This window comes from Colobus angolensis, unplaced genomic scaffold, assembly GCF_000951035.1.
Source record: "Colobus angolensis palliatus isolate OR3802 unplaced genomic scaffold, Cang.pa_1.0 Scaffold269, whole genome shotgun sequence".
NCBI classification, from domain to species: Eukaryota; Metazoa; Chordata; class Mammalia; order Primates; family Cercopithecidae; genus Colobus; species Colobus angolensis.
The window spans coordinates 262,789-277,849 of NW_012115921.1; the positions used below are offsets into that span (position 1 = coordinate 262,789).

General features: G+C 43.6%; 1 protein-coding gene across 2 annotated transcripts in view; it reads right to left on the reverse strand.

The window, feature by feature from the left end:
- ST5 (suppression of tumorigenicity 5) overlaps nt 1–15,061 on the reverse strand; it is a 123,273-nt gene that overhangs the window by 51,169 nt on the left and 57,043 nt on the right. For both annotated transcript variants that reach the window (XM_011947593.1, XM_011947594.1), the window contains exon 2: nt 7,694–7,798. In XM_011947593.1, the coding sequence (XP_011802983.1) occupies nt 7,694–7,773 (80 nt within the window). In that variant the 5' untranslated portion in view covers nt 7,774–7,798. The remainder of the gene's footprint in view (nt 1–7,693; nt 7,799–15,061) is intronic.

Here is a 15,061-nt window from a genome sequence, read left to right on the forward strand (position 1 = left end):
AGCAGCTCCTAATTCCCATCTCTCATGCTAGAAGCAAGCCCAGGACATGTGGAAAGGGTACCTGTAGGTGTTCTGGCTGCCAGTCCCAGATAAAGTCCCGGTAACAGCCAGCATCCCCCAGATGTGGGGTTAAGGCATTGCCAGGTGATACCAGCCCCTAGCCATTGAGCCGCCCTAAGCCTTGAAGTCTTTTATTTATTTATTTTTTTTTAGAGACAGTGTCCCACTCTGTTGCCAGACTAGAGTGCAGTGGCAAGATCTCAGCTCACTGAAGCCTCGAATTTCTGGGCTCAAGAGAGCCTCCCGCCTCAGCCTCATGAGTAGCTGGGACCACAGCTGCATTCCAGCACACCGGGCTAATTTTATTATTATTACTAGTTTTTGTAGAGACAGGGTCTTGCTATGTTGCGCAGCCTGGGCTTAAACTCCTGGGCTCAAGTGATCCTTACACCTCAGCCTCCCAAAGTGCTGGGATTACAAATGTGAGCCACTGTGCCCAGCCAGCCTTTAAGTCTCTTTAAGCCAAGGCAGACATCATGGAGCAGGGGCAAGCCATCCCTGCAGTGCTCTGTCTGAATTCCTAATCCATGGAGTCTGGGAGCATAAGAACATGGTTGTTTTATGCCATTAAATTTTTTTTTGAGAGGGGTGGTTGGCAGTAGATGTCTGGAATACATTTTGGTACCTGCAAGAGAGATGCTACTGAAACAAAATCTTAGAACAGTGACTTTTGGGCTGTCGGTAGGGGCTTAATGGAAAGTAAGGAAATGTTATTAGTAGTTCGAGGAAAGGGAACCCTTATAGTGTTGAAAAGTCTGTCACCTGTGGTGACACAGATAACAGAAAATATAGCTAATAAATCTGATGAACTAGCTAAGGAGATTTGCAGGCAAAGTGCTGAAGGTGCCATCTGACTTGCTCTAGCTGCCTATAGTAAAAAAGAGAAAACAGGTAAGCTAAGAAGGAGCTGTTTCGTTGTTAAAATTTAAAGGAATTACAAATGAGAAAGGGCTTGCTGGATCAAAAAATAAAACTGTTTTTCACTGACAGTCTCTCTGGACAGGAAAAAAATTCTCAAATTAAGAAATGGCTTCCAGATTGTGGTGGCTGGGCACGGTGGCTCCCGCCTGTAATCCCAGCACTTTGGGAGGCCGAGGTGGGGGGATCACCTGAGGTCAGGAGTTTGAGACCTCCCAAAACCAACATGACCAATATGGAGAAACCCCGTCTCTACTAAAAACACAAAATTAGCCGGGCGTGGTGGTGCATGGCTGTAATCCTAGCTACTTGGGAGGCGGAGGCAGGAGAATCGCTGGAATCCGGGAGGTGGAGGTTGCAGCCAGCTGAGATCACGCCATTGCACTCCAGCCTGGGTGACAGAGTGAGGTTCTGTCTTAAAAAAATAAAAAAATAAAAAAATTACTTAAAGTATTGCCTCATAGAACAGACAGACACACAAAAGGCCTCCTAAGTATCTTTTGATTGGGTCCTACAAATCCTCTCTGAAGACAATAAGGCTCCAAAGAATCTTAAAAACCTTTGTCCCATAGCAATCTCACAAAAAATCCAAATCGAAGTAGAGAGGGGCTTATCTGTTCTTTTTTTGTTTGTTTGTTTTTGAAACAAGGTCTGGCTCCCAGGATGGTGTGCAGTGGCTCCATCATGGCTCACTGCAACCTTGACATCCCAGGCTCAAGCGATTCTCCTACCTCAGCCTCCAGAGTAGCTGGAACTACAGGTGTGCATTACCATGCCTGATTAATTATTTTTTTGTAAAGATGGGGTCTCACTATGTCACCCAGGCTGGTCTCAAACTCCTGGGTGCAAGCAATCCTCCCACCTCGGCCTCCCAAAGTGCTGGCATTACAGGTATGAACTACTGCGCCTGGCCAAGGGGCTTATCTTGAAGTGATTTGTATGTATGCTTTTTGCTATTATAATGGATTATAAAATGATTCATAAGAAACCCATGAAGTTTTTTTTTGTTTTTTTTTGTTTTGTTTTTGAGATGGAGTTTCGTTCTTGTTGCCCAGGCTAGAGTGCAATGGCGTGATCTCAGCTCACCGCAACCTCCGCCCACGGGTTCGAGCGATTCTCCTGCCTCAGCCTCCTGAGTAGCTGGGATTACAGGCACACGCCACCACGCCTGGCTAATTTTTATATTTTTAGTAGAGATGGCATTTCTCCATGTTGGTCAGGCTGGTCTTGAACTCCTGACCTTAGATGATCAGCCCCCTCCTTGGCCTCCCAAAGTGTTGGGATTACAGGCGTCAGCCACTGTGCCCAGCCAACCCATGAAGTTTTTAAAGGAAGTATATCAGCTTGGAGTAAAATGGGCAGAGACAGTACAAAATGAAGAAAAGACTTTGGGCCCTTAACGTATTATGGGCATGAAGCAGATGGAGAAACTACTCACCTGCAATAATGAGCCACTTTTATGGAAAAGAACAGTCAGAGGGCACAACCAAAAGCTCAGAGCGTGCAGCTAGAGACAGGGTAAATGAACCAACACCTAGTCAAGGAATTAGTAACAGCTGTCCCACTGAAGATAAGAAATACATCAAACCAGTAACTGCTGGGTGCCTCTTGTTTTCCCCTTTTTGAAAAGCATATTCAGTGGTTACCCTAGGCCTGTCCCACCAGCGTATTTTGGGTAGCAGATATACATTCTCTTTAAGTTACAGGTCTTCACAGCAAGAGAAACAGTACTTAAGGAGCGGTATACAAGGAATGATCTTGTGCCCCAAAAATCTCATCTACATCTGGACATGATTTTTTTTTTTTTTTTTAAAGACAGGGTCTCAGTCTATGCCCAAGCTGAAGTGCAGTACAATCTTGGCTCACTGCTACCTCCATCTCCTAGGCTCAAGAATCCTCCCACCTTAGTCGCTAGAGGAGCTGGGACTACAGGCATGCACCACCACACCTAGCCAGCGTTTTTTATTTTCGGTGGAGAGGGGGTTTCACTATGTTGCTGTCCAGGCTGGTCTTGAATTCCCAGGCTCAAGTGATCCTCCCACCCCAACCTCCTGAATAGCTGGGACTATAGGTGTGTACCACCACATCCAGCTAATTTTTGTATTTTTTGTAGAGACGGGGTTTTTCCATGTTGCCCAGGCTGGTCTCAAACTCCTGGGCTCAAGCGATCTGCCTGCCTCAGCCTCCCCAAGTGCTGGGATTATAGGCGTGAGCCATTGCACCCGGCCCTATCTGGACCTGATTTTGGTGACAAGATTCCATTGTAACAGACTTCAAGCTGATGCCATGAATAAGATGAGACCTGAGATTTTAGGGGAGAGATTGAGTGTATTTTGCATCTGGGAAAGACATGAATTGCTGTGATCAGAAGGCAGCCTGTACTTTTCAAAAATAGGTACCACAATCTATTCCATTCCACATATCTTCTTATGAAGAGATGTTGATATTCCTCTCATCAGGTGGTAGAAATTATCTTCCGTTCTCTTGAATTTAGGCAGCCCTTTGTTACTGTCTTAATACAGTACAATAGAAGATACACTATCTGACTTTTGAGGCTAGGTCATTAAAATGCCATGCATTTTTGCCTTGTTCTCTTGGGATTCTCACTCTTGGAACCCGGATATCATGCTATGAAGGCATGTTGCCAAGCATGGAGGTGACATGCAGGTGTTCCCCAGCTTTAGTCCCAGCTGACCACCAGCATCAACTGTCACACATGTAAGCCTTCAGATGATTTCAGCCCCTAGCCATTGAGTCACCCACAACTTTCAAGCTACCCTAACTGATGCTGCAAAGAACAGACACAAATTTTCCTTGCTGGGCCCTACCCAAATTGCAATTGGTAGGCAAAATGAATATTATTTTAAGCCACTAAGTTCGGGGTCATTTGTTATGTAGCAATAAATAACCAGACCTGTACTGACAGCATCATGGTTGGATTCTAGGAAGCATCTCGAGTAATAGGGGCTGAGGTCACAGGTCCTCCTGAGGGGGGGCCTGCCATGGCCAGGACAGGCCCTGCAGCACTGTCTTTACCCACAGCTACTCAGGAGATTTTTCTTTTCTTTAAGCTCTTGGCTTCTCCCTGATGTAAGACACAGGGTCCAACTCTGTGCCTGCATTGGCCATGGAACCTCAAGACATCTCTGGATTTCACCATATCACAAACTGAGGCCACTCTTTTTACAAAAACCTGCAAATATGAGTTGAAATTATGGCTCCACTGCCAATTAGCTGTGTGGGCTTACAGGTTCCTCCTTTTTTTTTTTTTTTTTTTTTTTTTGAGGTGGAGTCTCACTCTGTCGCCCAGATTGGAATGCAGTGGCCGGATCTCAGCTCACTGCAAGCTCCGCCTCCTGGGTTTACGCCATTCTCCTGCCTCAGCCTCCCGAGTAGCTGGGACTACAGGCGCCCGCCACCTCGCCCGGCTAGTTTTTGTATTTTTAGTAGAGACGGGGTTTCACCGTGTTAGCCAGGATGGTCTCGATCTCCTGACCTCGTGATCCGCCCGTCTCGGCCTCCCAAAGTGCTGGGATTACAGGCTTGAGCCACCGCGCCCGGCCAGGTTCCTCCTTTGTAATGTAAGTTAATGAGCCAGATATATCTCAAGATCCCTTCCAACTCTAACATCCCAACAGAGAATGTATCGGGCCTCCAAAGAGTTCCAACTGAGTAGGGGAAATAAGACCCATACAAACATCCACTTTATAAGATACTATATGATAAGTGCCATTTGGCCGTTTTGAACCAAAGATTCTGAATGTATGCAGAGGAGAGAGGGATTTGTCTTAGTTAGGTGGTCTAGAAAAACACTGGGAGAGAAGTGAATATTTGCATCCAGACTGGCAGAAATGTAAGGTTTGCACTAGAGAACAGTGAACTACTGGGCAGAAGGAAAGACTAGGGTCAGATCATGAAAATCCCTGCAAACCAGGCTAAGTTTGACTTTATCATGGACAGCAGTACTTTTGGGGCAGGAAGATCCCAGGAATGCTCATAGGAAGGGAATGTGGTGGGATAAAGAATGCAAATTAAGGGTACAGTCCTTCAAATACACACCGTGACAGTTACACAGGGTCCCATCTGCCCACCCCCACCAGTTTTCCTTGCCCAGACCTCCCTCTTCCCCTAAAGCTGGACACAAATACCTCTTAGAACCACTGGGTTCCTCTGCCTTCATGTGGATGATGTGGAGGTCCCCAAAGTAGCCAGAGTGTCAAAGGCCCAGATTTCCGAGGCCCTGACACCCCTCCCCTCCCCTCCCCAACTAAAGCTCTGGTCACACCGAGGAGGCTCCTCCTTGGACTCATGTGCTGGCAATTATAAAAGGGCCTCAGGTCACCACCAAACACCTACTGAAAGGTCAAACTAAGAAATTCAGGTGCCAAGATCATCAATCCAAGTTGTAAATACCTTGGAGAAAGAGAATGGATCATCCCTCTTTGCCCTCCAGTGCCCAGCACAGAGCCTGGCATCCAGGAGAACCCTCTGAGTTCACTGACAATGCCTTCCTAAATGAACCGGTGATTTACTGCCTTACTTAGCCCAAAGAACACACCCAGATGTGGCCAGGGGTGAAGGCAGCCAAAGAAACCACCAGATCACAATGTCTAAATAATACCTACACCCCAGGGGTAGTCTCTGAGAGAAGGGTGCTGCTAGCCACAGAGGCCTGCAACTTCACACCAAAAGCCAGACTCCCAGGAAAGAAGGGAGCGAGGGAAGGAGAGAAGCGGAAATGTGGTAGGAAGGAAGCGAAGACTTAGAAGGGAGACAGGAAAGGTGCTTTTTTTAGGCACATCTGAGGCTCAGATATTTACAAACACCATCTAGCATGTTATGATGGCAAGCATGCTGAGAAGCTAAAGGAAGAGCAATTTCTGAAAACACTTAGAAGTAAGTAGGCATTTACTCCAAATAGAAACTGGAGCACCTGTCAGCAGTCTTGAGCCGGCTTTGAAACTTGATGTAAATACTGCCCCTCCCACCCCTCTACCCCATTCCTGCATGGTGGAAATTAGAAAGAAAAAAAAGAATATTTAAAGGAGTTGAGGGTTGCTGGGAATGGTAATCTCCATGTCAGGTCCTAAATATACAATTGCTTTAAAATTATGAATAAAATGACACAATCACATATATTTGGTTCACTCCTACATATTTTTTAGAGTGTGATACTCTAAAAAATTGGAACCTTAGTTCCGAGCCCCATCTGCCAGCTCAATCATGGTAAGAATGCCACCAGGCCGACAAGAGCCCAGCAACGTGGTTCCCAGGAGCAGGCAATGGGACACAAGACTCTGAGACCTCCACCTGTTTCTGCGTTGGACACCGACATGTTCTGGAGGAGGTCAGTTTCTCCACCTGCTTTGCCCAAGAAGCTGTTCCTTGCCATTTCCAGCCTCACCCAGTACAGGGAAGCTGGTATGCCACCAAGCCCAGTCTAAATGAGAGGGATTGCCTAGGCAGGCAGTGTTCCTATCAGTCTTGCTGCTGCAAAACGGATGATCAGTTTGCTTGGCTAAGTCTCAGGGTCTTATGTACTTAACAAGTCAGAGTCCATCAAACCCTGTTTGGCACAGTCCATCCAGAATGTTTCTATTGGGACAAAGTCCTGTATGTATGGTGTGAGGAACCCCTGCCTCCTTCACGACAGTCACTCCCCAGGGGCTACATCCCGTGCACTATTCTACCAACTATATCTGGACTCCAGCTCTGAATGAACCAAACGTTTACCACCACCCCTGACCAGACCCTACTGGACCCAGCCTAGCAATGCACAGCCAGATATCCAGGAATGAACTAGCCCTGACCAAACCAAAGCTGAGCACCCTTCTCAGAGTTATTCATCCTAGAGGCAGAGGCCGCAAAAGCCAAATCTGTCCACCTGACATTCAGCAGAAAGGGCTACGAAAGGTACACAGCTTTAATAAAAGAGACTAAAGGTTCTTTTAAGGTATCAGTGTCCAGCCTTGGCCAGGACCAGAGAAGCCCTGGTGAGAGTACTGTGCATCTATCCGTGTATCTGTGAGTTCTGGAAGCTTTGATCTCATCCTCAAAAGGTGGTTAAAATTTATTGAGTAGCTTTATGTCAGCCATAATGCTAAGCATTGACATATATTATCGCATTTAGTCCTCACAGCAACTCTCTAAGATAACTACTATTATTATTTTATAGATGAAATAATGAAGATTTTAGAGGGCCCAGGGAAACATTCTGAGAGCTATTTGGTTAAGTGATTAGAACTTGGATTTGAACCAAATCCATGATTCCAAAATCCACGGTTTCTCTAAACTCTTATAAAGCCTAGGCTACTGCTTGGAATTTGTGCTAATATGCATAACTGCCTCTCTACCCTTAGTCCAGTGTGGCCAGCCTCCCTCACTACAGTGCAGCTTAGCTCAGGCACAGGCCCCCAGCTCTTCCCACCATGGGAAAAGGTTACAGCCAGAAGAACATCAGCTGCTTCTTGCTGGCCCCATCCTTGGAATGCTAGGCACAAAGCAAAGCTTGTTTTAGGGTTATTGTTTGCTATGTTACATGGAAACTTATAGAACTGGAAAATATCTTCTGCCTAATGGTCAGCATGAACTGGCCTAGACCAGTCAGTCACCTGGATGACTGTCAGTCAAGATGATGACTACTTACATTTTGGAGGGATCCCACCCAGGACCTAGGTCCCTTGCTGCCACGCCCCACAAGTGCTTCCTTACCCACCTGCTCAGAGTCCCCCGAGGGGCCTTAGTGCTTCCGGCTCCATGGGTGATGCTGGAATTCTTGTTGGCAGTCATGGTCATTTCGGCTCTCTGCAAACCCAGAGCCCTGCAAAGAAGACAATGCCGGTAAGCCAAGTTTCTATGGGCAGCCAAAAGCACCTTGAACATCTTCCAGATGACCTCCAAAAGTGCCAAGAGGGTTTCTGTGGCAGATGGTAGAAACTGCTTTCCCACTTAATGTTTAACTCCATGTGTTACAGCTTAAGAGCCCCCAAGAAACCCCTGGCCGGAATAGGGAAGAGTGTGAGCTAACATCACATCACTTCACAGAAAACAAAATAAACAAGCCCAAGAAACTCCATCTCCATTCATCTCTCCTCATTCCTTAAGTTAGAGTTTCCTAAACCTCTATCATTCTATATAGTCCATGGTTTTTGCCATATTTGCATACCTCCAGACATACTATTCAATATTTTTCTTGAATATACTTGAAACTGACTTCCTTTGCTTAAAAAGAAAAAAGTAACCTTATTCTAAACAATAAACTATTCATTCAACAAATATTTACCTAGCACCCATGTCCAAGGCAAATGTGATCCAGCGAAGAGTAATACAGTATCTGACCTCATGCAGCTTACATCCCAGTCAGGAAAAACAGACAATGAGCACACACGTGTGTGATAATAAGTGTACCTTTGTGTATAATATGTAAGGTGATGATAAGTGGAATGAAAAAAAATTAAGCAAGGTAGAGCCGGGCGTGGCGGCTCATGCCTGTAATCCCAGCACTTTGGGAGACCAAGGCAGGCAGTTCACTTGAGGTCAGGAGTTCAGACCAGCCTGGGCAATATGGTGAAACCCCTTCTCTACTAAAAATACAAAAATCAGCCAGGTGTGGTGGCAGGCAGCTGTAATCTCAGCTACTTGGGAGGCTGAGGCAGGAGAACTGCTTGAACCTGGGAGAAGGAGGTTGCAGTGAGCCAAGATTGCACCATTGCACTCCAGCCTGAGTGACAAGGCAAGACTCTGTCTCAAAAAAAATAAAATAAATAAAATAAAATTAAATTAAATTAAAAAAAAACTTAAGCAAAGTAGAGGGAAAGGGAGTGGTGAAGAGGGTATCTTATTTTAAATAAGATGTTCAGGGAAAACCATTATGATAAAGTAACATTTGAGTACACATCATGAAATTGAGAGCTAGAAGTGCTAATCATATTTTTTCTAATACCCATTAAAATAAAAGTAATATACATTAAGGTATTTAAATATTTAAAAGTAAAAAATGTCTGTTCATGTACCACATATTCTTAGCTAATATATCACCAGTGGTAAATGCACTATCCTTTCAGGAACACTATTTTATGCCAAGTAATAAAAGGAATACAAAGATTAAAATTTAAGGGTACATTTGGGTTGGAAAGAAGGAAGTAAAACTATCTCCATTTGCAAATGGCATGATTTTGTATGTAGAAAATCCTAAGGATTCCACTAAAAAACCTATTAAACTGCTGAGTGAGTTCAAGTAAGTGTGCAGGATACAAAATCAATATTAAAGATCAATCTGCGGTCAGGCACAGTGGCTCACATTTGTAATTCCAGCACTTTGGGAAGCCAAGGCAGGCAGATCCCTTGAGACCAGGAGTTCGAGACCAGCCTGGCCAACATGGCAAAACCCCATCTCTACTAAAGATATAAAAATTAGCCAAGTGTGGTGGTTCATGTGTGTAATCCCAGTTACTTGGGAGGCTGAGGCATGAAAGTAACTTGAACCTGGGAGGCAGAGGTTGCAGTAAGCCAAGATGGCACCACTGCACTCCAGCCTGGGTAACAGAGCAAGACTCTGCCTCAAAAAAAAAAAAAAATCTATTTTATTTCTATATACTAGCAATGAACAATCTGAAAATGAAATGAAAAAAACAATTCTATTAACAATAGCGGCAAAAATAGTAAATCACTTAGAAATAAATAAAAGAAATGCAAGACATGTATACTGCAAATTATAAAACATCATTGAAAGAAATTAAAGACTTAAAAAATGAAAAGACATACCATATTCATGGACCAGAAAATTTAATACTGTTAAGATGGCAATTCTCCCTAAATTGATTTACAGACTCAACAGAATACCCATCAAAATCCCAGCTAGCTTCTTTTCAGAAATTGGCACGCTGATCCTAAAATTTTTTGGAAATGCAAGGGATACAGGACAGCCAAAACAATCTTGAAAAAGAAGAAGAAGGTTAGAAGACTCTGAGTTGCCAATTAAAAAAAAAAAATACTAACAAGTAACCAAGACAGTGCAGTACTGACATAAGAATAGAAATAGAGATCAATACAACCGAATCCAGAGTCCAGAAACAATCCCTTACATTTATGGTCAACAGATTTTCAATAAAGATGCCAAGGCAATTCATGGGGAAAGAAGAGTCTTTTCAACAAACTGTGCTGAGAAAACTGGATATCCATATACAAAAGAATAAAGTAGGGCCCCACTTCATACCATATTTAAAAATAAAGTTAAAAATGTGTATAGCCCTAAATGTAAGAACTACAATTACAAAAGCAAAGCTAGAAGAAAACAGAAGTAAATCTTTATGACATTGGATTAGGCAATGGTTTCTTAGATATAACACCAAAAGCATGCGCGCACGCACGCGCGCGCACGCACACACACACACACACACACACAAAGGAAAAAGGACATGAATTGTATTATGTCAAAATAAAGAACTTTTGTGCTGTAAGCAACACCATCAAGAAAGTGAAAAGACAGCCTAAAGAATGGGAGAAATTTTTTGCGAATCACGTATCTGCTAAGAAACTTGTATCCAGAATTTATAAAGAATTCTTTCAACTCAATAATAAAAAAGTAACCCAATTAAAAATTAGACAAAGGATTTGGAACAGAAATTCTACAAAGATATAAACTTGGCCAATAAGCATATGAAACAATGCTCAATATCATTAGTCATTAGGGAAATAAAAATCAAAACCACATGAGATATTACTTCACATCCACTAGGATTTCTATAACAAAAAAAAGACAGATAAAAACAAATAAATGCTAGTGAGACTGTAGAGAAATTGGAACTTTCATTCCTTACTGGTAGAAATGTAAAATGGCACAGCCACTCTGGAAACAATTTGGTGGTTCCTCAAAAAGTTATACTCAGAGTTACCACATAAACCAGGATGACCCACTCCTAGGTATCTGTTCAGGAGAAAAGAAAATATATGTCCACACAATCACTTGTACATAAATGTTCATAACAAAATTACTCATAATAGCTAAAATGTGGAACTAACCCAAATGTCCATCAACTGATGATAAACAAAATGTGGTATATATCAATACAATGGAATATTATTCAGACATAAAAAGGAGTAAAGTACTGATATATTCTACAACATGAATAAACCTTGATTCCACTTTTGTGAAACGTCCAGAACAGGCAAATCTATAGACACAGAAAGTAAACTAGGAGCTGCCTAACACTGGTTGTGGGTGGCAGAATGGGACATGGCTGATAGAAGTATGGGGTTTCTTTTTGGGGTGATAAAAATGTTCTGGAATTAGATAGTGGTAATGGTTGTACAACTCTTGTGAATATATTAAAAACCATTACATTATATAAATGAATTTTATAGCATGTTAATTACATCTCAATATAGACATTAAAACTTAAGAGCTAAATAAATCTTTTTATTTAGCCCTTGGAGAATGGGGGTGAGCAACAACACAAACGACACATCAAGCACATTTCCAATGTCAAGGTGCACCACAGCCTAGGCGAACCCACCATCACGGAAGCTGAACAGTTCACCAACAGCAGTTCTCTCCCTCTGACTGGCATCCTCCATCACATGGACCAAAACGAAGTATATCTGGATGTGAAAATTAAACATATTTATTTATGGCCACCGATGACCTTAATCCTGGAGACCATCTTACCTTGGTGCAAATAAGTGATTGGTTCTGATAACAAAAATAAGTCAAGTCCTAATTCTTGATACCATTTATACTTCTTTCCTAATCTCAAGATGAAATGTACTAGCTCTAATTTCTTTAACTTCGCGTAAGCGCTCAGGGTTGTGGTTTTGGTGATGGTGATAGGGAGTGATATGGTAACCGGAAAGAGAGGAAGCAGCCAGTAGGCAGAGGATGATTATCTGATGGTGACAGCAATGAAACATCCCTCCAAGGTGAATACGGCAGATGCTTCTGGAAAAAAGAAACCAACTCTCAGCCTCACTTTTACCCTTCATAAAATGGAGTTGGTCCAGCTAACTTTTTTCTTTTTGGTAGAGATGGGGTTTCTCTATGTTGCCCAGGCTGGTCTCGAACTCCTGGTCTCAAGTGATCCTCCTGCCTCGGCCTCCCAAAGTGCTAGGATTACAGGCATGAGCCACCATGCCTGGCCCTATAAGTTTAAGTCTATATTCATCAGCATAACACTAGTGATGATGATGATGATGATGACGATAAAGTCAATCTTGCTCCCAGGGCATCTATGCACACTGGCTCTAGTGAGATACTCTCTACCTGCACCAGCCCGGTGCCAAGTAAAGTGCTTGGCATATCATATGGCTACATGTACAACAGAGAAGGGAGAGAAAAGGCAACCTTTGGAAGTTTTATCAGGCCAGTTTTCAGGGTCCTCAGGAAGCACAGTGCTATAGGAATCAACTTGCTAAGTATCAGCTTTCAACTGTAGCAACGGTCACAATAACCATCGCCATCCATGAAAACAACACTTGACCTGCTCTATCAGCTCCAGGGCAGGCCCTTGGAGAAAAGGCAAAAGATTTGTGGCATGACCAGAAACTGAAATATGTTAGAAGAACATGATGAAAAACATATTCTTTCTTTCCCTGATTTCTGCTTTTAGGAGGGTAGACTCACTGCTCTGAAATGCTATCATGTAGTTGTATATGAGAACACAGAACCAGCTTACTAAGAAAGAGAAATGTAGTTGACTCTGACATCTGGGTGACTAAGAGGAAAAATCCTGTGAAGCTGTAACGAAGAAAGAAGCGGAACAAAATTGCCTCCAGGCCCATGACAGGGACCCTTAGTCACATTTCTCCAAGAGTGCAGCTGCCATTCTCAGAAGTGGCCTGGGAATTCAGGCATCTTGAGCCAGCACTGCTGAGAACCTCAGAAGGGCGCACGAGGTTAGAAAAACAGAGATGCCTACTCACCAACCTCCCCACCAACTGCTCTCTCTGGGCCAGGTCTATCAGGATCAGAGAATAATTTGGGACTTGAGGAGCTGAAGGCCAGGTTAACCCTTTACACCTGAAGCTCAGGCTTGAGGACTCAGCATTCTGGCTTCCTGGGCTACACCATTTCTCCCCACCTCCTAAAAGCAGCCCCAGGCCCTCATTTATGCTTTTACCCTGATATCCTGGCTAGTCAGGCTCCAGGGAGAGAAGATGCTCCTAAAGCAGAGGAAATGCCCATAGGAATGGAGCAGAGACTCAAGCATGAGGAGAGGTTTCTTTGCTAGTTCCCAGGCCCATCAATGGCAAAGTCCAGGCAGAAACTGCATGTTTAGAAAAGGAAATTGTTTAACTAGCATATACCATCAATCCCAAGTTCCTCAAAAACACAGCTCTGACAAATTATAGGCAACTATCTCAAGAGTTACGATTCAGAGAAAGGAATGGAATAAGGTACCTCTGGAACTTCAAACTGCATCCAGACAAAGAGGCACAGTGGCAGGCCCCTAGGGGCAGTGGGAAAAACATCAGCCTTGAGTCCAGCCCTGCCTTCTGACAACCACTAGTTATGTGACCTTGTTCCAGTGAGGGTCAAAGACTCACTTTGTCACTATAACAGCCATAATAGCAACATGACCTACCTCCCATGATTGCCCTGTCTGGCAACAGAAGCTTAATAAATGTTTGTTCTTCCAGATCACACTTCCCTAGGTATTTGGAAGACAATCTCTCTCCATTCACAAGTGTGAGTCATCTTCCAGACTCCTAGTACTATCATTCCATTCACTGACCCTATGTCAGGCACTGTGCAAGGTACTAGGATATTAAAATGGAAAGACACAGTCCCTGCCCTGGAGAAGCTCAATGTGAAAGGAGATGAGAAAGTAAAAAGTGGACTCCAGGAAGGCCTCATCAGGAGGTGATATTTGAATTAAGCCTTAATCTGTTACCCACAGTAAGGTGACCTAAGGAAAAGCAAAAGAGCATTTACTATGAGACACACTGCTGGACTTTTTATACATGTAATTATAACAGCTAAAGTTACAAGCACTTCACATATAGTAAGTCATTTAGCCCTTTAACAACCATGTGAGATGGGTACTATTAATATTTCACAGGGTTAGTTACACTTTACCAAGGAAACCAAGAAAGAGAGCAGTTAACTAGCTTGCTCCAAGTCACACGGCTAAAAAAGGGCAAGGCAGGGATTTATGCCCAGGTGGCCTGCACCAGTGCCCCAGCTCTGGGCCAGGACCCTGTACTGCCTCCAACTGTCTTCTAATTTAGTTCTCACCATTCTACAAAGTAGTGATAGTACAGTCTCTTTTTTTTCTGATCAGGAAATTTAAATTCAGAGAAATTAAATGACTGGACCAAGGTTACTCACCTAGTGAAGGAATAGAGCAGGAATGTAGACCCAGCTCTGTCTCACTCCACTGTCCACTTACTTTCTTTAACATTGATGGGGTGCTTTAAAATGCAGAGTCCCAGGCCCCGCCTGCTGAATGGGAATCTGTGGGGCTGGGGCCTAGGAATCTGCATTTTAGTAAGTGCTTTAAACCAAGCTTATATGCCCTTAAGTGCAAAAATGTGTGTCCCACAGCATGTTCTCTAGGGACTTAGTGGGGTCACGACTCACCATCTTCCCAAGAATCAGCCTAGCTATATGCAACTAAAAGATGGGCACTCAGCCCCTCTTCCTCCTCCCCCCATCCCATTAGCTTCTTCCACCACACAGAGAACCACTGGCTGTCAACCACAAAGGAATGTGCACACCACGGGATCCAGTGAAAGCATTTCCAATGGCTCATCTAAGCCATTTCCTCAGTCTCCAGGTGTGCTCTGTCTTCCTGTATTTTAAAAGTACTCTTCCTGCCAACCACCCTCATCCCTTTGCTTGCTTTCTCCTCATTTCTAAACTCCTGGGAAAAAGAGTTTATATCGGAAGTCATATACTTGCAGTCTGCAGAAGCAAAAACATGTCTCATTTGGCCTTCCTTTTATTTTTAAATAATTTGAATTAGTTGTGAAGCTTAAGAAAGCAGGTGAATAGAAAGAAAAATTCAGATTCTAGTTCCTTTTGAAAAATGAGGCTGGGCGCAGTGGCTCAAGCCTGTAATCCAGCACTTTGGGAGGCCGAGATGGG